The 22,713-nt window shown below is 42.2% G+C and overlaps 1 protein-coding gene across 1 annotated transcript; it reads left to right on the forward strand.

Moving 5' to 3' along the window:
- The first annotated feature begins 316 nt into the window (after positions 1-316).
- Positions 317-17,578, forward strand: LOC122559925 (uncharacterized). The gene is made up of 2 exons (XM_087994710.1): positions 317-764; positions 7,207-17,578. The coding sequence occupies exons 1-2, from the start codon at positions 576-578 to the stop codon at positions 7,420-7,422; spliced, it is 405 nt and encodes a 134-aa protein (XP_087850836.1). The 5' UTR covers positions 317-575; the 3' UTR covers positions 7,423-17,578.
- Positions 17,579-22,713: the final 5,135 nt, after the last annotated feature.

Here is a 22,713-nt window from a genome sequence, read left to right on the forward strand (position 1 = left end):
TGTGTCAGTGTGTCTGTGTACACCTGTCTGTCTGAATGTGTGTCTCTCTGTGTCTGGCTGTGTCTGTGTCTGAGTATGCCTGTGTACACCTGTCTGAGTGAATGCCTCGGTGTGTCTGTCTCTCTGTGTCTGGGTACACCTGTCTGTCTGAGTGTGTGTGTCTGTGTCTGAGTGTGTCTTTCTCTATGTGTGTCTGTGTCTATGTGTGTCTGTGTCTGAGTGTGTCTTTCTCTATGTGTGTCTGTGTCTGAGTGTGTGTCTCTCTGTCACTGTGTGTCTGTGACTGTGTGTCTGAGTGTGTGTCTGAGAGTGCCTGGGTACACCTGTCTGTCTGAGTGTGTCTTTCTCTATGTGTGTCTGTGTCTGAGTGTGTGTCTCTCTGTCACTGTGTGTCTGTGACTGTGTGTCTGAGAGTGCCTGGGTACACTTGTCTGTCTGAGTGTGTCTTTCCCTGTGTGTCTGTGTGTGTGTGTCGATGCTCGGCCTCCCCATCTGGTGAACTGGCGGACACACAGACTCCAGCTTCTCCAGCAGCCGCTCTTTCAGGGCGGCAGCCGGAGGCCAGTTCCTCCAACATGGACCTGCTGCTGACCAGGCTGAAGGACCTCTCCTGCAAACCCGGCAGGTTCCCGGGCGGGGAAGGAAGGCACAGCCTGCCCGCCCTCGGGAAACGGCAGAGCTATTCCGGTCCCGAATGGGATCCGCAGCCCCAGGGCCGGAGGTTGGATCTGGAGAAAGCTCTGGAGTGGCTTAAATCCGAACTGGTGAGAGCAAAAAGGGGTAAACAAACAGGGATAGAGGGCCATCTAGTTTTGTACATGCAGGATCGGCGATTTCACGGGGAATGGGGCTGACAGAAACTGGGAACAGATTATTCCCACTCTCCCAGGACCAGTCCCGGGATATGCCAGGTCAGAGAACAGGGAGAAGAGGTGAGAATGGAGTGAGGCGGTAGTAACCCGCAACCAGAGAGTCTGCAAGGGAGTGAGGATTATTAGGGAAACACTGATTTGAAGATGAAAGCAGGGTTCAGGATTAACAAGGATGAAGTGAATCAGAAAACCTGTGTCTTCTGGGACAAGAAAAGTAGGGAATAATTAAAGCTCAGACAATCTAGGTCAGAGATTGGGGAGAGGGAGGGAGGATAGTCTGGGTCAGAGATTGGGGAGAGGGAGGGAGGGGGATAGTCTGGGTCAGAGATTGGGGAGAGGGAGGGAGGGAGGGAGGGGGATAGTCTGGGTCAGAGATTGGGGAGAGGGAGGGAGGGAGGGAGGGAGGGGGATAGTCTGGGTCAGAGATTGGGGAGAGGGAGGGAGGGAGGGAGGGGGATAGTCTGGGTCAGAGATTGGGGAGAGGGAGGGAGGGAGGGGGGGGGATAGTCTGGGTCAGAGATTGGGGAGAGGGAGGGAGGGAGGGGGGGGATAGTCTGGGTCAGAGATTGGGGAGAGGGAGGGAGGGAGGGAGGGGGATAGTCTGGGTCAGAGATTGGGGAGAGGGAGGGAGGGAGGGAGGGGGATAGTCTGGGTCAGAGATTGGGGAGAGGGAGGGAGGGAGGGAGGGGGATAGTCTGGGTCAGAGATTGGGGAGAGGGAGGGAGGGAGGGAGGGGGATAGTCTGGGTCAGAGATTGGGGAGAGGGAGGGAGGGAGGGAGGGGGATAGTCTGGGTCAGAGATTGGGGAGAGGGAGGGAGGGAGGGAGGGGGATAGTCTGGGTCAGAGATTGGGGAGAGGGAGGGAGGGAGGGAGGGGGATAGTCTGGGTCAGAGATTGGGGAGAGGGAGGGAGGGAGGGAGGGGGATAGTCTGGGTCAGAGATTGGGGAGAGGGAGGGAGGGAGGGAGGGGGATAGTCTGGGTCAGAGATTGGGGAGAGGGAGGGAGGGAGGGAGGGGGATAGTCTGGGTCAGAGATTGGGGAGAGGGAGGGAGGAAGGGAGGGGGATAGTCTGGGTCAGAGATTGGGGAGAGGGAGGGAGGGAGGGAGGGGGATAGTCTGGGTCAGAGATTGGGGAGAGGGAGGGAGGGAGGGAGGGGGATAGTCTGGGTCAGAGATTGGGGAGAGGGAGGGAGGGAGGGGGATAGTCTGGGTCAGAGATTGGGGAGAGGGAGGGAGGGAGGGAGGGGGATAGTCTGGGTCAGAGATTGGGGAGAGGGAGGATTAATTAGAACTATGGGAATCCTCGTCAGAAATAGAAGACGGCTAGTTAGTCTGCAATGTTCCAGTAAATTAATTTGACTCCATTCTTCTCTTAATGATTTCAGTTTAAATATCATCATTATTGTGAGTAATGGAGTAAAAGCTATCAAGGATTTTGAAGTGAATATATATGTCTGTGACATTACCCGGTGGAGAGGCAGTGAGCCTGTTTATTTTGCTGTGCATCATCTTCTATAAACTCAGTTTTATAGTTGTGTTTGATTTATTATTCAAATGCAGAATGCATGTCTGTCTGCCTATGGGTTTGTATTTCAGGTGCAGCTATTACTGTAAGGCAATGTTCGTGCCACTCTGGTACTAGAGTGGCACGAACCAAAGACTGGCAAAGGGAACAGTCCTTACAGAAGACAGAGAGGGATCTGGCGTGCCATGTCAGCCAAACCAAGTAAGAATGGTAGCATCAGGGTTTTTACAACCATCAGAGTTAGTTTCATAGTCAACTTCATGATGGTCACTCCAGATTTATTAATTCCTGCAGCTACCAAGGTAAGATTTGGCCCCAGATGATCAGCCTAGCCTCTAGCTTACTCAACCAGCAACCTTACCAAATTAAAAATCACACAACGCCAGGTTATAGTCGAACAGGTTAAATTGGAAGCACTAGCTTTCAGAGCGCTGCTCCTTCATCAGGTGGTTGTGAAGTATAAGATTGTAAGACACAGAATTTATAGCAAACTGAATTAGTATATTGAAACTGAATAGTAACTGAATTAATATATTGAAAAAGACCTGGATTGTTTGTTAAGTCTCTCATCTTTTAGAAAGACTGTGTTGGTTTCAGTTCTTTCATATGTAAATCGCAAAACTTTTATAAAAGTTACATTCCCAAGTGAATGTTAACAATTGGTGTCACGTCGGCCTAGATAATGCATTGAAGGTGCGAGTCTCAACCGGAATCTTGGGTTCATGTCACACCATTGCACTATACATACAAACAAACACACACACACACTCTCCTACAGACACACACACTCACGCAGACCCTCTCTCATACGCTCACACACACTCCCACACATATCCTCTCACAGACTTATGCCCCTTTACACTCTCATTCACATACATGCACTGTCTCACAGACACTTGTAACACTGCCCCCCCCCCGCCCCCACGACACACACACACACAAGTTTGTGGGGTGAATTTATACTTGCAGAATTACATTTTACTTTGCTCAAAAACTGCATGAATCCATGTAAGATTCTGTAAATCCATTTTTTAGAGGAGAATCAGTCACTCGCACCTTAAATGTATTATCTGGGCAGACATGACATCAGTTGTTAAAGTTCACTTGAGAATGTAATTTTTTTTTTTAAAAAAGTTTACAATTTACATATGAAAGAACTGAAACCAACATGGTCATTCTAAAAGACGAGAGACTTAACAACAATCCAGGTCTTTTTAAACATATAATTTCAGTTACATTACACTGTAAACTTTGCTATGAATTCTGTGTCTTACAATCTTGTACTCCATAACCACCTGATGAAGGAGCAGCGCTCTGAAAGCTAGTGCTTCCAAATAAACCTGTTGGACTATAACCTGGTGTTGTGTGACTTTTAACTTTGTACACCCCAGTCCAACACCGGCATCTCCAAATCATGAGCAACATTATCATTAGCCAACCATCTCTCCCATTAGTGAGCCAAACAGGTGGCAAGTCAATGGAAGCCAACTGCTCAGTCTTGTAAACAGCATTTTGTGGAAGGTGGGTGCATTCCCCAACACAGGATAAGGTGGAAAAGCCTGGGCCAGGGAGGCCAAAGACTTCCTTGTGGAGTCCAGAGGAGCATTCCACTTACACTGTCTCATGCCAAAACTAAAAACAAACTTAAAATCTCATGTTGTCCTTTCTTGTTCTAGCTACTGTTCTTCTTGGTTTGGTTTGATAAGTCACCAATGTTGCCCTGCTCAGGCTTAAAATAACTTAAATGGAATAAAGTAGAAAGTCAGAACTCAAATGGTATATTTGTAGAGCAGGGGGTATGTGCTGTTGCCACAGTGTGTCAGATTGGGGTGTGGCTGGTGGTAATGGAGTTGAGTTAGATCCCTACCCACTGTCCATCAACTGATATATGCCAAGCAGAGGCAGATCAATCTGATCTATATTAGTGTAATCAATTGTCCACATCCCAAAACATTTCCTGGCACAGTGGTTTAATTTGGCACCAACACTGGGCCAGTTTAAGTCAGGGCTAACTGAGTCTAGTATAATGGGGCATCTTCTCAGAGTTTTAGTTTAGTTTAGTTTACATTACAGTGTGGAAACAGGCCCTTCGGCCCAACAAGTCCACACCGACCCGCCGAAGCGCAACCCACCCATACCCCTACATGTACCCCTCACCTAATACTACGGGCAATTTAGCATGGCCAATTCACCTGACCTGCACATCTTTGGACTGTGGGAGGAAACCGGAGCACCCGGAGGAAACCCACGCAGACACGGGGAGAACGTGCAAACTCCACACAGTCAATCGCCTGAGGCGGGAATTGAACCCGGGTCTCTGGCGCTGTGAGGCAGCAGTGCTAACCACTGTGCCGCCCTAATAGAGTTTTATCACTCTATTCTAAACTAGGGATAGAAAATATTCATTGTACGTTTTTTAAATACACCCACAATTAATTTGGGAACACTCAGTCTGTGTTGAAGCTGGGACATTCTTATGGTGCAGTGGTAGTGTCCCTGCCTCCTCAGCCTGGAGGCGTGAGTTCAAGTCCCACTTACTTCAGAGGTGTGTAATAACATTGCTGAACAAGTTTAAAGAGAAAATAACAGTGTAACCTTTACACCGAGACAAATACTTATACTGTGGGAGGAGTTGCACAGTATCAAGAATGCCATACTCTAATATCTTTCTAAGTAAGGAACCCTACCATCCATACCCAGTGTGGCCTGTAGTTGGATCAGTCCCACATCAAGAATAACTGTCCTATGCAGTAACCTGGCAAACAATCACTAAAAGAAAATACTTAACTTTAAATAACACCTTTCATGATCTTAGATCACCCGAGATAATTTGACAGTTAAGATTTTTTGTAATATTATCACTATTTTAATGTAGGAAAGGCAGTTAATTTGTGCACAGTGAACATGATTATGACTAGATGTCTGTTTTTAGAGATATTTGTCAAGGGGTATATGTTGGCCAGGACATTAACGAGAATTCCTCTGCCGTTCTTTGACATAGAACCATAGGATCTTTTACATCAAGCCAAGACGGTAGATGCAGCTTCAATTTAACATCTCATCCAAAAGATCATTACTCAATGGTTCAAAAAGGTGGCTTGCTACTATCATCTCAGGACCAATAAATACCAGCAATACTTACATCCCTAATATGAATCATAATTTGAAAATTAAGCAAACAAATACAAATTTGGATAGTTAATATGAAAGAATTGCTTGGCTGAATCTCAAACTCCAAATGTTGGCTTTAGCCTGGTATCACACTTTAAACAAATTTCACTCTGTTTCATGTGTGCAAACTCCAGTGAATTGCATTTGGATCCAATTTTCCGTTTTGATCTCCTCTGAATAGAAGTTGTGATTTATTCAAGATGCTTTACTGAACCTATTAAAATGTGCAACTGGTTCTTATTGTCTTCCAATCACTGTGATTTTCTCTGATTCAGGCTGACAGAATCTGCATTTTTAAAATAGGGCTATAGACAATCTACGCAAATAGCTTATGGTGGACCTTTATAAAACACTAATTGATCTCAGTTGGAGCATTGTCTCCAATTCTGGGAATCACAAACTCAGAAGGATGTGAAGACATTAGCGAAGGGACAGAAAATATTCTCAAAAATGCTTCCTGGGATGAGGGCTTCAATTGAAAGGACAGATTGAAGAAGTTGGGATTGTTCTCCTTAAAGAAGAAAACATTTAGAGGAGACTTAGTAAGATAAACAAATCACAATGGGTTTAAACAAAGCAAAAAAGAAGATGCTTCCATGAGCAGTAGAGTCAAGAACCAGAGGACACTGATTTAAAGTAATTGATAAAAGAACAAAAGGCGACATGAAGATTTTCTTAATGTAGCAAGTAGTTAGGATTATGAATGCACTGCCCTGAGAGTGTGGTGGAGGCAAATTCAACCAAGGCATTCAAAAGGATGAGAGTCAAATACCTGAAGAGAAAATAACTTGCACAGTTATAGGGAAAAGGCAGAGGAATGGTACTAGGATAAGAAGTTTTGGAAGACAGCCAGAATGGACTCAAAGGGCCAACAGTTCTCTTTCTGTGCTGTAACGATTCTGTCACTGATTTACGCAAAATGATCAAAACAAGTTAAAGCAGAGTATCAGGGCACTTCAAGCCTGATGCCATACAGTTCCTTTCTTGAAGTCAACTTGTTTTGTAATCAAACTCAATTTGTTCTTTTTCCGAGTGCTGCACTGGTTAGTTTTATTCCCAAATTCTGAGATGTTTTCTCTGAAATTTGGTTTTTTGCTGTTTTGAAATGAAGGCTCATCACACAGTTTCTAATACTAACTCATTCTCTCCCAGAATCTCAGACTGTGGCAGTCTTCATGTGTCTTCCTTCCTTGCATAATCAACAAGTTATGAAACCCCATCTATTGTGTCATTTATTTGTATGTTGCCAAGTTATCTCACCATGTTACCTATTCTTATCGACAATGTTCATAATCTTAGGAAGACGGTCTGGGATGAAGAGGATTTTTTTAATCAAAGCATTGTGAATCTTTAGAATCCTCTAACCCAGAGTGTTCTGGATGGTCTGTTGTTAGAGGTATTCAAGACTGGGAGAGATAGTTTTCACAAAATCTAAGGAAATGAAGAATATGGGTAAATGGCAGGAAAGTGGAGCTGCCGTGATCTAGTTCAATGTCAGAGAAGATTTCAAGGGGTCATATTGGTGCTCTAACTCTTACTTCTTGTGTTTTTAAATGTAGAAGTGTAGAGTTTTGACCTCAATGTAACTTGGTTTCTTGGTAAATGAAAGTTTTAACCCATCCTTTGTGATTCACAGATGGAAATGCGCTTCCAGAATCAGACCTTAGTGAAACAGTTGATGGAGCTTCACGCTGGGATTCAAGAGCTGAAGAAAGAATATGATAGTGACCAAGATGTATCAGCCTCAGAGAGTGATAATGAGGAGACTGGGGATGGCAGTAACTTAAATTGTTCTCACCCTGACCACAGGCAGGTGACCCAGAGGGAGAACCGCAGGAACTCAGTGCCTTGAGTAAACCTGTAATGGTGAGATGTAGGGTGAAATAATTCATGCCTGCAGAACTTAGTGTCTTTACAGTGGGGTCACTGAGACATTGACAAGTGCCACCTGACCACAGCCAACTATGTTGAATACTATATATTTTGTAACATTACTCTTTTGCACTAAAATGCAACTTATTTCATGGTACACAAAGGATACATTTGGATCTCATGGAGCTTATAAAACAGCAAGATCAAATCTATTACTTTTGGTAAAAACTGGAATGTACCAAATGGAGTATTCAAACTATGTTTTGAATTATTCTTGGTTTCTTATCCCTTAAAAATAGAAGGACCATCAGTGAATACAGAAAACTGCTGCCTTGCTCCACCATTATCACTTGTTAAGGTTGTTAATGATAAGCTCATATAGCTTTCTCAAGATGTGAAATCATATGGAAAAACAAGTCAGTCATTGGGAATCTCCACATGGTTGCTTGTGAAGCCCCACTACAACTTTAGTAGTAACCTCAGAAGCAGGATTGATGACCATTTTTGCAGTTTCACTGGGGTTTCTGCTGGTATGAAGGCTGGTCTGAAGAACCCCAAGGGAAATTTTACCCCAATGTTTTTTGGGAATCTTCCAAAGTGTTATGTGCAGTAGTTAAAGAAGCAAATAATACAAAGGAGTGTGGAATCAGATTCAATTTTAACTTTGAAAAAGAAATTGAACATACACTTGGAAAAGGAAAGGATTTGCAGGGTTCTAGGGAAAGAGCTGAGAAGTGCTACCAATTGGGTAACCCTTTCAAAAAGTATAAGGGTTGAAATGGCCTTCAGTTCTGTGTGATTCAGAGGTTTCTGACCAACAGTATGGCTAGCTAAGTCCATTGCTCCCTTCAGCATCAATGTACATTTTCAACACCAATTGGCAGATATAAGAAGGCTCAGTGCCTTTCAGCTAAACTGATATTTGAATTATCGGAAAACTGATAAGTTCCTAAGCTGTAATAGAAAGTGTTATTTTCAATAACTTTCACAGTATTTGTCGGATGCAAAACTTGCAAATGTGTGTCCTGTAAGAGCTGTTCATGTCTACATGAGTATGAAGCATTCACTAGGAGGTGAAGTATTGCATGGTTGCAGTGCCAAACATCGAATCAGGATGAAAATGAGAAATATTCTTGCCCTCGGAAGAAGGAGTTCCTGGAGAGACTGGAGTAAGGCAGCACTTTTGTTAATGTACAATAATGGCAGTATCAATGGTGCTTCATTCTAATGGTAATGCCGTACAAGTTCACAGCAAGGCTTGATGAACTCTCAGCAAAGTTCTGGAATCTCTACAGCAAGAAAGAGGCCATTCAGCCCACTGACTCAACGCTGGCACTCCGAACAGATTTGCACCCAGATCCACACCCACCACCTATCCCCATGACCCCATTTGGGGTTTTTACCATGGCTAAATATCTACCTGCACATCTCAGGACACTATGGGCAATTTTTAGCATAGCCAATCCACCTAACCTGCACATCTTTGGACTGTGGGAGGAAATTCATATGGACTTAAGGAGAACATGCAAACCCCACACAGTCACTCAAGGCTAGAATCATACCCAAGTCCCTGACTTTGTGAGGCAGTTGTGCTAAACACTGTGCCTCCTATCATTGTCACTGATGCTGCAATTATAATTATGTATAATGACTTGAGTAGAAAAAAGCCAGTTAGCCTTAATGGTCCATACTGGTATCCATGCTCATACAAGTCTCCTAATCTACTTCATCTTATCCTTACAGTCCATATTCCTATTCCTTTATCCTGATGTACTAATCAATGGTGTTTGGCTCAAATATTCCACACAGTGGCAATTTCCACATTTGAATCATTTTGAGAAGCCTGTGACCAGCAGGGATTGGGGCTGAAACCTTTGTTGTTTGTGATTTACATGAACAACTTGGATGTGAATATAGAATGTATAAGTAGTAAGTTTACAGATGATATGAACATTGATGGTGTTGTTGATAGTGAGGAGGATGGTCTCAGACTACAGTTTGATATTGATCAGCTGGTAAATTGGGCAAAGCAATGGCAGATGGAATTTAATCCTGATAAGGGGAGAGGCGATGACCTAGTGGTATTATTGCTGGACTATTAATCCAGCGACCCAGGTTCGAATCCCACCATGACAGATGGTGGAATTTGAATTCAGCCAAAATCTGGAATTAAGAATCTAATGATGATCCTGTATCCAGTGTCAATTGTTGGAAAAACCCATCTGGGTCACTAATGTCCTTTAGGGAAGGAAACTGCCATCCTTACTTTGTCTGGCCTACATGTAACTCCAAACTCACAGCAATGTAGTTGACTCTTAACTGCTGTCTGGGCAATTAGGGATGGACAATAAATGCTGTCCCAGCTAACAACATCATCATCCCATGAATTAACTTTTTAAAAAGTGTAAGATGCAATTTGGGAGGTCTAGTAAGGGAACGATTTACACAATGAATGGTAGGTCCCTTGGGAGTACAGAGGAACAAAGTGAGCTTGGCATAGAATATAGGAGCAAGGAAGTCTTGTTACAATGTTATAGAACATTAGTTAGGCCACAGATGGAATACTGCGTGCAGTTCTTATTGGAAAGACTTGATTGCACTGGACAGGGTTCGAGGAGGTTCACAAGGATGTTACCTAGGATGAAAAGTCTCAGTTATGAGGAGAGATTGGATAGGCTGGGTTTGTTTTCCTTGGAACAGAGGAGGCTGAAGGGGTATCTGATTGAGGTACTTAAAATTGGAATAGAGTAGATCTTGAGAATCACTTCTCCATACAGAAGTGTCTCAGACCTGAGAGTGTAAGTTTAAGATGAAGAACAAGTTGTTTACAGCAGATCTGAGAAAAATATATTTCATATTGAGGGTGGCAGAAATGTGGAATGTGCTGCCTGAGAGGGTGGTTGAGGCAGGTACTCTGTCAACATTTAAGAAGCATCTGGATGAGTACTTAAAATGGCAAGGCAAAGTAGGTTATGGACCAAGTGCAGGCAACAGAGATTACTGTAGATTGATGTTTGTTGGCAGAGACATGATGGGCCAAATGGCCTGTTTCTATGCTGTACGATCTATGAAACTGAGATAAAGGACTGAATGGCAGCTGCACCTGTATCATTTGCCCTTGCTAGATGTAAATCCAATATTTGGAGGAGTTGGTGGAGTTGTGGATAATATGGAGGACTGTGGTAGCTTGCAACAGGACATTGAAGTGGCAGATGGTGTTCACTGGAAAAGTGTGAAATGATTCACTTTGGAGGGTTGAATTTGAATGCAGATTACAGGGTTAAAGGCCAGGTTCTTGGCAGTGTGGAGGAATGGAGGGATCCATACCCATAGATCCCTTAAAGTTGCCACCCAGACTGATAGGGCTGTTAAGAAAGCATATGGTGTGTTGGCTTTCATTAGCAGGGAGCTGAATTTAAGAGCCGTGAGGTTATGCTGCAATTCTATAGAGTCCTGGTTAGACCACACTTGGAATATTGTGTTCAGTTCTGGTCACCTCATTATAGGAAAGATGTGGAAGCTTTAGAGAGGGCGCAGAGGAGATTTACCAACATGCTGCTTGGACTGGAGGGCATGTATTATGAAGAAACGTTGAGGGAGCTAGGGCTTTTCTCATTGGAGTGAAGAAGGATGAGAGGTGACTTGATAGAGGTGTACAAGATGATGAGAGGCATAGGTACAATTGCAACATTTACGAGGCATTTGGATGGGTATATGAATAGGAAGGGTTTGGAGGGATATGTGCTGAGTGCTGGCGGGTGAGACTAGATTGGGTTGGGATATCTAGTTGGCATGGACAGGTTAGACGAAGGGTCTGTTTCCATGCTGTACATCTCTATGACTCTATTTAGTTGATAGCCAGAGACCTTTTCCCATGCAGAAATGTCTATTAAATGAGGGCATAATTTTTTTAATTACACAGAGCGTGGTGGGTGTGTGGAATCCCCTGCCAGCAGTGATAGTAGAGTTAGATACATTAGGCACATTTAAACAACTCTTGGATAATTAGTTCAGTAGGTTAGTCTGATCTTAGAGTAGGATAGAAGGCCGCCACAACATCGAGTGCCGAAGGGCCTGTATTGTGCTGTTCTGGTCGATGTTCTAGTTCTGTTGAGATCCAGTGCTTCAATCACTGCTTGTTGGAGTGTGTGGAGTGAGGTACCTGAATTCCTCATTAGACTTATTAAAGATTAACTCTCATTTTTGACTCATCCGTGGGTGGAAATAACTGCGCATTTACTGAATTGAAACCTGTGGTAGTTTGATAAGCCTCTTTCAGGTTTCCTCTGAATGTTCTCATTCCCAGAGCATGCTAATGCATTCCAAAATCATTTTAGTTATAATTGCAACAGTTAACACAAACAATAAATTAATGATTCCCACCTTCTTTCTGATTTTCCCTCTACTGAATCCAAATGTACTGCCAAGCCTTAGACTTGATTCCCCTGAGAATAATATTTAGGAAGCATCAGGTATATTTTAGAATGTGGTGGAAATGCTGAGTTTTGAAGAAATCCAAGTTTTGAAGTTATGATGTTCGAAATATTATTATTGATTCAGCTTATCTGGATTTATGGAAGTACACAGGAGATCTCCTGTTACAACATCATTGTTGCAAGGTAAACGCATTAAAGGTTATGGAACAAGGAAGAGTAAACAAGTTGAGGTACTGTTCGGTCATGATCTAACTGAAAAGCTTACCCTTGTTCCTATGCTCTTACTTCGCCTTGTCCATGAATACAACTAGGTTTCAAATTATAGTCACTCTTTCAACACCTTCCATACCATCTCCAAGCTCTCACTCAGTCTCTGTCCCTTAATGGGGTGTCTTTCCATCTCCATTATTTCCAATACAAATGCTCCCATATACCATACCTTCATGACTTGCCAGACCTTCCCTTAATGTCTAAGTACAGGGACGATCCATTGTAGTACTATTGTCTGGGCTCCAAAACCTGGGACCGCATTACGGTTTGGCTGCAGATAGATTATCCTATGCAGTAGCAAAAAACTGTTTAAAAAATGGAACTGAAGGGAGAATGGGATCATAAGTCAGGTCTGGCCAGAGTCTTTTGGGGTGAGGGAGGATGTCAAAGGGCAAAGGAAGTTGGGATTGAGGATGAGGAGGGTCTGGGAAATTTGCCTTGTGTCTGAACTCTCTGTCCTCCATTGTCCCAGTCTGAGTAAGTTGTAGATGGGTTTGAATGAGTTCCTTCAAAACCCATCTATAACATACTCAGACTGGGAGAATGGATAATAATTCATTGATGATAAGAGCATAAGAAATAGGAGCAGGAGCAGGCCATCTGGCCCTTTGAGCCTGCTCCGCCATTCAATAAGACCATGGCAATCTGTTCATGGACTCAAGTCACTTACCTGATGGCTCACCATAATCCTTAATTCCTTTACTGTTCAAAAATCTCCCTATCTTTGCTTAAAAACATTCAAATAGGTAGCCTCAACTGCTTCACTGGGCAAGGAATTTCACAGATTCACATCTCTTTGGGTAAAGAAGTTCCACCTTAACTCAGTCCTAAATCTGCTCCCCCTTATTTTGAGACTATGTCCCTTAGTTTTAGTTTCACATCCCAGTGGAAACAACCTCACTGCTTCTATCCTATGTAGTCCCTTCATAACTTTGTATGTTTCTATAACATCACCCCTCATTCTTCTAAATCTCAGTGAGTATAGTCCCAGTCTACTCAAACTCTCCTCATAAGGCAACCTTCTCAATTCCAGAGTCAACCTAGTGAACCTTCTCTGCATCCCCGTCTGCTGCCAGTACATCCTTTCTCAAGTAAGGAGACCAAAATTGTACACAGTACTCCAGGTGTGCCCTTATCAGCACCCTATACAGCCGCAGCTTAATCTCCCTTTTTTAAACTCCATTCATCCAATGAAGGACAATATTCCATTTGCCTGAATTACCTGCTGTACCTGCAAAACAACTTTTTGTGATTCATGCTCCAGGACACCCAGGTCCCTCTGCACAGCAACATGCTAAAATATTTCACCATGATGTCATGAAGACTTGATGAGAGAGCAAAATAAGATCTCGTGGGAGATTGCCTTAAGGATGAGACCTCCCATTCATTTTTGTATCAACACAGAGCCCATTTAATAAGCTGTAAATAGTTGCAGAGATGCAACAAACTACACTTTGTTTAGAAGACTCACCTCATTAGACCAGAATGTGGCTGCTCTCCCACACACTAGATCATTTAAGCCCCATAACCCACACTCTTAGAAGATATGGACAGCATCATACACAACAAAATCTTCAACCCAATATTCAAGCTCTTAACATTACAGCTTCTGATATTGCTGCCTCAATGCAACAGTGTTCAGCATCCCAGTTGCTGACATGGATCAGCTAGACTGTAAGATTACAGCCTCGGATATTGCAAACCAACATTGCAATTAACTTTGCTTTGAACTAATTAGAGAGGGGAGAGTTCTGGACAGAGGAAACGTAGGGCTACAAGGGAAAATGCTATGGCTGCTTTGCAGAGCAGCTATTTGAATAATGATATCCAGAGTGAAACAGGATGGGACAGACTATATAATCATAGAAAAAAGCAGCGAGAGTCAAAGGGCAAAAAATGATTAAAAATAACAAAATTAATGTCTCTTACATATATGTAGTATTTGGATGAAAATAAATGAATTAATAGCACAAATACAAGTTCATGGATATAATCTTGTAGCAATTATAGAGGCATTATTACAAGGAGAACAGAGTATGTGACTTTTCAAAAGGGCAAGCAGGAATGAAAGATGGGCTAGCTTTGTTAGCTAGCTGTAAGATAGAATCAGTGCAATGGTAGGAAATGATCTTGGATAATCAAACTGGAAAGGAGTTTAGCAGCAAAGATAGTTGATGAACAATGGCAGACATTTAAGAAAATAATGAATGGCTATGAACAAAAATATTCCAGTGAGAAAGAAACATTTGAGGAAGGGGATAAACCAAATTTGGTTAACCAGGAAGGTAAGGATAGTGTCAAATTGAATGAAAAAAACATATAATGTGGCAAAAGATCAATGTTAAGCCAGGGGATTGGGAAAGTTTTAAAAACCAACAAAAAAGAATAAAAAGGGGGAAAATAAACTTTGAAGAAAATAATAGCAAAATGGACAGCAAGAGTTTCTTTGAATGTATAAAAGGGAAGAGAGAGAACATTGCTCCCTTCAATAATGAAGTGGAAAAATAATAATGGGTATGCAGGAAATATCAGAGCCATTGAATAAATACTTAGCATCAAACTTCACAGTAGAAGGTATTACTAGAATTCCAAACAACTAAATGATCGAGGAGCGAAATGGGGAGAGGAAATAGATAAAACAACTGTCACTAGAGAAAAAGTACTTGAGAAACTAATGGGGCTAAAGGATGATAGGTCTTCTGAACATAATAGATTGTATCCAAGGATATTGAAGGATGTAGCTACAGAAATAATGGATGCATTTGTATTAGTCTTCCAAAAATAGATTAAGGCAAAGTGGATAGGAAAACTGCCAATTTAACACCCTTATTCAAAAAGGGTGACAAAAATGGGTAACTGTAGGCTTATCATTTGTCAGTGAGAGAATCTTAGAATCTATAATAAAGAATGTAAAAACAGAACATGTGGAATTCTTTGAAGAAGTAACAAACAGGATAAACAAAGGCAAACTAGCAGATGTAACATCTTTGGATTTCCACAGGTCATTTGATAAGGTCCAGTGACATTGGACCTGAAACATTAATTCTGGTTTCTCTCCACAGATGCTGTCAGACCTGTTGAGTTTCTCCAGCAATTTCTATGTTTGTTTCTGATTTCCAGCCTCTGCAGTATTTGTTTTGTTTTTAATAGGTTGGGCCTGTACTCATTGAAGTTTAGAAAAATGAGGTGACCTTATTGAAACATAGGAGACTTCTTAGGATCTTCACAGGATGGATGTGGAAAAGTTGTTTCTCCTTGTGGGAGAGTCTAAGACCAGAGGGAATACTCTCAGAATAAAGGGTAGCATATTTAAGACAGAGATGAGGTTGAATTTCTTATCTCAGAGGGTAATGAATCTGTGGAATTTTTTTACTGCAGAGGCTGCGTCATTCTATATATCCAAAGCAGAGATAAACTAGTTTTTAATCAGTAAGGTATGGGGAAAAGGCATGAAAGTGGAGTTGAGGATTATCAGATTGGCCATGATCACATTGAAAGCAGAGCAAACTCAATGGGCCTAATGATATACTTTTGCTCTTACATCTTATGCTCTTATAGCCTTATTGCAGTATCAGATATTGCAGCCTCTTACTCTGCAGCTGGACAGCCAGTTCAATCAGTTAGGTAGATGTTGTATGTGCAGTCAGGATAATTCCAACAACGTGAGTTCATTTCCTTTTCCAGCTGAGGCAGGCTTGGGACCACCCTTACTATTCTGCCCATGAGACTGTAAAACAGTAACACTAAATGTCAAGAGAGGCTTTGAGTACAGAAACAGGAATATCTTGCTGCAATTGTCCAGGGCCTTAGTGAGAGCACACTTGGAGATTTGTGTGCAGTTTTGGTCTCCTTATCTGAGGAAGGATTTTCTGGTTAGAATATAGAACATAGAACTGTACAGCACAGGAAGGAGTGCAATGAAAGTTGTCGAGACTGATTCCTGGGATTGGAAAACAAATGAAAACAGATTAGATCAGTTAGGACTATATTTACTGGAGTTTAGAAGAATGAGGGGGATTTCATAGAAGCCTACAAAATTCCAATAGGACTAGATAGGGTAAAGACAGGAAGAATATTTCAGATGACAGGAGAGTCCAAAACCAAGGCCACAGTCAAAAGGCAAAAGATAGGCCATTTAGGACTGAGATGAGGAGAAATTTCTTCACACACAGAAAGTGCTTGAGGCCAAATAATTTAATGTCCTCAAGAAGGAGACAGGTATAGTTTTAGAGCTAAAGAGATAAAAGGGTGTTGGGCGAAAGTGGAAACAGGGTTACAGATTTGGAGGATCAACCATTCTTATTAAATAGTGAAACAGGCCTGAACGGCTGACTGACCAAACTCTGCTCCTATTTTTATGTTTCTATGAAATTGGCTGAGGTTAAAGCAGGAAATGAGCCAAAGACCGTCCTTCAGGCAATGCACATGCGATGCATAAATATTACCAATCTGGTCTGGTTCCAAATTCTGAGGTAGTGACATTGCTGTTCCTAATATCTCAAACCTTGATTTTACAACACTAGGTGTTAAAATTCCATCATATCGTAACTACTAATCCACTGATACTTGCACTGCAGTTCCATCAGAGTAATAGCGAAATGTATTATTACAATATGGGATGGCATTGTGGCTCAGTGGTTAGCACTGCTGCCTCACAGATCCATAACCTGGTTTTGATTCCTGTTTTGGGTGACTGTGTGGAGTTTGCACATTCTCCCTGTGTCTGTGTGGGTTTCCTCCAGGTTCTCTGGTTTCCTCCCAAAACCAAAGATGTGCAGGTCAGGTGAATTGGCCATGATAAATTGCCCATAGTGTTAGGTGCATTAATCAGGGGTAAATAGGGGAATGGGTCTGGGTGGATTACTCTTTGGAAGGTTGGTGTGGACTTGTTGGGCCAAAGGGCCTGTTTCTATATTGTAGAGAATCTAATCTAATGTGAACATTTCATGCAGTTTTCATTGCCCCGAGTTGTGATGACACAAGTTATTGCACTTGATTACAAGACAGTTAGCATTATTTTTGTTTTGAAACAACTCTCCGGATAAATTTGAGTTTGGGTCTGTGCATGGGACCATACGTCCAACTGTATGTTTTTGATCTTGGACATTATTTCACTCCTGTAATAGCAGAAAAGAAAGTAATAGCAAGGATTATTAAAATCAGAAATTTTTCTCAAAATTCACCTTGAAGCTTGGTAAAAATTAAACAGAAAGCATTCCCAGCAGCAAACTTCTATTTCATTTCAGGATATGGAGGTGGCTGGTAAAATTGCATGTATTGTTTGTCCCTAGTTTCCCTTTGAAGGATATTAAAAGTTCCCATGGAACCATTGCAGTGGTAGTGATCCCCATAAAGCACCTGTCAGGTAGTAAATTCCAAGATTTTGATGAAGGAGCAATGATGTTCGTATTTCAAACAAAGCACACTGCTTTGAAAATATTGGGAACGGAACATCAAGATTCACCCCTGGGATATGGGGGGTGAGGATTTAAGGGGTTGGGCGGGGGGGGTGAGCGGTGGTAATGGGGCTGGCATACCACTCCCAAAAATAATATGGTCTATTCCATCATTCACATAGGTGTGCATCTATTAATCTTGGCTAGCAATGAGATGCAATTGTAATCCAAAGCCAGTCTGGCTGGCCAAATATATGTGACATAACGGCTCCCATTCTACAGGATGATCTAATTTTGCTTGCATTTCAGTTGCTCAATTTATATTATGAGATGGGGATAACAGTCAGACTGAAAGTGGCAATGGCCTTAAGAAATGCAGAGAAAGCTTCTCTTTCATGATAGCAACACTCAAGCCGTCATTGGTATCCAATGGTAAAAACAAAGCAGGGCAGCTCCCAAGCGAGTTATTGTGCCATCAACAGCATTGAGTTTTACTGGTTTGTCTATTATCCTGTTTTCCCACTGCTGGAGCTTTAAATTATATAAGTGTAGTAAGATTGTCATGCTCTGTCTATAACAACCCTGAGGCTGTGAGTTCAAATTCCCAGGAGGCAAGAAAATGCATCCAATAAGTTCGGTAACTTTGAGCTAAAGCCAACAAAACTGCTGAATTGTTGGAAAAACTTATTTGGTTCAGTAATACCCTTCCCTATGCAGCCTGATCCCTGCGCCACCCGAAAGCCTCCGAAGTAGTAAACACAATTCCTACATGAAAATTCACCACCATCTTATGGAAACTGGAGATAAGCAATTAATGCAGCCCTGTGCATGTCCTAGGTTTAAATGACATATAAAAACGTCCTCAGATATAAAAGGACACTATCGCAGAACTATATTGAAACAAAGCACACAAAATTCACTTGTCCGGCCTGTTAGGGCCGGGGCTAGGATTAATACTCTGCCACAACCATTCAGATCAAGGAGGAGGTAAGGCACACATCTCAAACATCATTGATTTTGGAGCCAGTTCCTCTGCCTCCAGCAGTGCTTCTTCTCAAATCTACGTTCTGCTTTTTCATATAAGCAGGCTACCCCCATTAAAGGGACAAAAACTACACAGATGCCAGAATCCAAAGCAGACAGGCAGGAGGCTGGAAGAACACAGTAAGCCAGGCAGCATCAGGAGGTGGAGAAGTCCTGAAAGAGGGTTACACCCGAAACATCGACTTCTCCACCTCCCTGATGCTGCCTGGCTTACTGTGTTCTTCCAGCGGCCTGCCTGTCTACCACTTAAAGGGAAGCTGCACCTAAAGATTGTTCCAATTGAATTTCTTGCAAATTGAATTTAAGGACAGATACAGGGATTTGATTCTAGAAGCATTGTTGCTACAGACAGTGGGATGGTGAAAATGCTAGAATCTAACTGGAATCAGGAGACTTTCACTGAACACTCTTTGGGGAAATGGGAATATTTGTCCAGAAAGATTAACTCCCAAAGTCTGTACCTGAGGGCCTTGGAGCAATGCTACACCTACCAATGCCACCAGCCTCAGACCTTCATATAATTACTTTCACTTACCATATATGGCACAGACATGATTCAAACACAGTGCTAGAGAACCACTGACATTCTGTATTCACTAGTACAGGACAAGGAGACTCACCATAGATGGAAAACCACAAAGAAGAAAGGAGCATCTTCTGAACAGGAGATGGTTTTCAGCAATATGGAGCTGGCTTCAATTAAGCATCTTACATCACCATGAACTTTGGAGGCTAGAATGGAGTTAGGATATCTGTGTGGTGTTAGCTCATATCTTTGTGCCATGTTTCCTTAGTTGGTAAACAGTGGTAATATCACTGGAGTAGGAATTCCGAGACCCAGACTAATGATCTGGGGAGATGAGTTTAAATTTCATCACAGTGGCTGGTGGAATTTAAATTCAATTCATAAATCTGGAATGTAAAGCTAATGTTATATTACAACAGTCATCAATTTATTTGTTCAGTATGCATAAAAGATGTAGTTAACATTGCAAACTCTGGCTTGATAGTTCTTTTGGCCTGTTACGTTTCAATCACACTGCCAATATATATCATCTCCATAGGACATTGGATCAAATGAATTATTGCACAAATTTTACTTTATGTTTCAACTAAAGATTCAGATAATTTCACAGAATGTTTCACTAGCCGTTAACTCTGTCTTGTCAATTCATTAAGACGTCTATAATGCAGAAATTTACCAAGGCTCTTCAGACAGTCCCTTCCAAACCCTAAACACTACCATCTGGAAGGACAAGGGCAGCAAATACATGAGAATACCCACCTGCAAATTCCAGTCCAAGCCACTCACCATCCTGACTTGGAAACATATTTCTGTTCCTTCAGTGTCGCTGTGGCAAAATCCTGGAACTTCCTCCCTGATAGTAACATGGGTCCATCTATAGCACACACACTACAGGGTTCAAGAAGGCAGCTCACCACCACTTTCTCAAGTACAACCAAGGATGAGCAATAAAAGTTGGCCCACCCAGCATTACCCAAATCCCTGAGTGAATTTTTTAAAAACTACAAGTTTTTTAGGTACTATAGCTGTTAGGTCTAGTTCTGAAACAAGGATTTAAGGGGTATCCTAATCATAGAATCCCTACAGTGTGGAAACAGGCCAGTTGGCCCAACAAGTCCACACCGACCCTCCAAAAAGTATCCCACCCAAACCCATTCCCTATTATTCTACATTTCCCCTGACTAATGCACCTAGCCTACACATCCCCGAACACTGTGGGCAATTTAGCATGGCCAATTCACCTACTTTGCATATTTTTTTTGGTCTGAGGGAGGAAACCGGAGCACCCAGAGAAACCCACGCAGTCCCAGGGAGAATGTGCAAACTCCACACAGACAGTCACCTGAGGCTGGTATCAAACCCAGGTCCCTAGCACTGTAAGGCAGCAGTGCTAACTACCGAGCCACCATGTTGCCCAGTTTACGCTAGTCAAAGCGTGTCTGCTTCCAAATTGAAATCCATCAAGCCTGTTCTATCACTAATGGCTGATTTGACACACACATGCTTGTCCCATTATCCAACCACTTTATAGTATTAACTTAGGGGTCTAATAGATGTTTGTGTCCCCATTTCTTTCAGCCTTCAAATTAGAGATACTTATCTCGTCAACATCTGATGATTAAAAGATAATATGTATTGTTGTTGTGTTTCTTTATTTTGGACCAGATCCATTTTCAATCTATTTTCTCATGGAGGTGTAGCACTGTTGATATCCCATTGATCAGTCTTTCCTACTGATTTAAAAATCACACAACTCCAGGTTAAAGTCCAAAAGGTAGTACAAGCTTTCAGAGCACTCCAAAAGCTTGTATTTCCAAATAAACCTGTTGGATGAGAACCTGGTGTTGTGTGATTTTTAACTTTCGAGACTACTGTGCTGGAAAAGCACAGCAGGTCAGGCAGCATCTGAGGAGCAAGAGAGTCAACATTTCGGGCAAAAGCCCTTCATCAGGAAGCCCTCCTTGATGAAGGGCTTTTGCTCAAAACGTCGACTCTCCTGCTCCTTGGATGCTGCCTGACCTGCTGTGCTTTGCTAGCACCACACTCTCAACTCTAATCTCCAGTATCTGCAGTCCTCGCATTTGCCTAGTGATTTTTAACTTTGTCCACCCCTTTCCTACTGATACTATTGATGACCACCCTGAGGATCCAATAATGTCTCTTCCCCATGTTGCCTTTGTTGGTTCATGGACCAGGTAGATTGGCCTGCCTGGCAAGACAAGTTAATTGACAAGAACCTTCAGATCTTGTGTTGGTGGGGGAGGTACAATATCAAACCGGGGCTGCAATTTTTTTTTTGGTTTCACTTGAAAGATTTTCTTATTTCTTTAGGTCATTAAGAATAATTTTCTGTTTCTTATATCTACTTCAGATTATGCTCAGATGATGATTAAAGAGTCCTCTGAGTAATGAATAATGAAACACATTGTAGAGAGAATGCTTGAGCAAAAGTAAGATTGTTTACTTGGTGACCTGGAAAACTAAGCAAGGGTTGCCAGAGAAGAAAAAAAGAAAGACTTACCTTTTATGATCACAGGATGTCCCAAAGTATTTTGCAATGAATTAGGTACTTTTAGTTATTTATAAAATATAGGAAACACAGCAATCAATTTGCACACAGCACTGCCCTGAACAGTAATCTGATAATGATCATATAATCATTTTTTGTGATGTTGATAGATGGATAAATATTGGCCAGGGCATGGGGATAGCTACTCTGCCCATCTTTGGAATAGTGCTGGAAGATCTTTCTCCTTCATCTGAGATGTCAGATGGGTCCTGAGTTTAAGCTTCCAACTGAAAGTAGGGCAACTCACTCAGCAGAGTTGAAAAATGAGGACGGCTTTCATCTTTAGACTTTGATTAATATTGGCTGAATTGGATTATAAAGATGTCTAATTTAACCCTTATCCAACATCCCACAAACTTTTTTTGCATGGCATTACTGCCATGCTAAATGGGGCAGACTTTGAACAAATATAGCAACTCAGATCTGGCCATCCATGAAGTGCTGTGGGCCATCAGTAGCAGCAGAACTATTTTTTAACTACAATTTGTAATGCGTAGGCAGATCCCCAACTCTACCATTACCATCATGCCAGGAGATCAATCCTGGTTCAATGAAGAGTGCAAGAGGGTATGTCAGGAGCAACACCAGGCATACCTAAAAAAGAGGGTCAAACTGTTGGAGCAAGACTGAGAGGGTTAGAGACTCCATTGTCTAAAGGGAAGCCCAGAATGTCAGTGCAAAAGAGAAGGCTGAAGTAATTGCACCCATCTTCAGCCGGAAATACTGAGTGAGTGATTCATTTCATTTTTCTCTGGAGATCTCCAGCATCGGGGAGGAGAAAGTGAGGACTGCAGATGCTGGAGATCAGAGCTGAAAAAATGTGTTGCTGGAAAAGCACAGCAGGTCAGGCAGCATCCAAGGAGCAGGAGAATCAACATTTCGGGCATAAGCCTGACCTGCTGCACTTTTCCAGCAACACATTTTTCAGCTCAGATCTCCAGCATCACAAACGGTAGTCCTCAATTCATCTGATTAACTCCATCTGATATGAAGGTGTGATGCTGATCATGCTACGAGTCCCAACAACTAT

The sequence above is a fragment of the Chiloscyllium plagiosum genome, unplaced genomic scaffold (assembly GCF_037043375.1).
Source record: "Chiloscyllium plagiosum isolate Xiang-an unplaced genomic scaffold, Cpla_swu_hap1 HiC_scaffold_15, whole genome shotgun sequence".
Lineage (NCBI taxonomy): Eukaryota > Metazoa > Chordata > Chondrichthyes > Orectolobiformes > Hemiscylliidae > Chiloscyllium > Chiloscyllium plagiosum.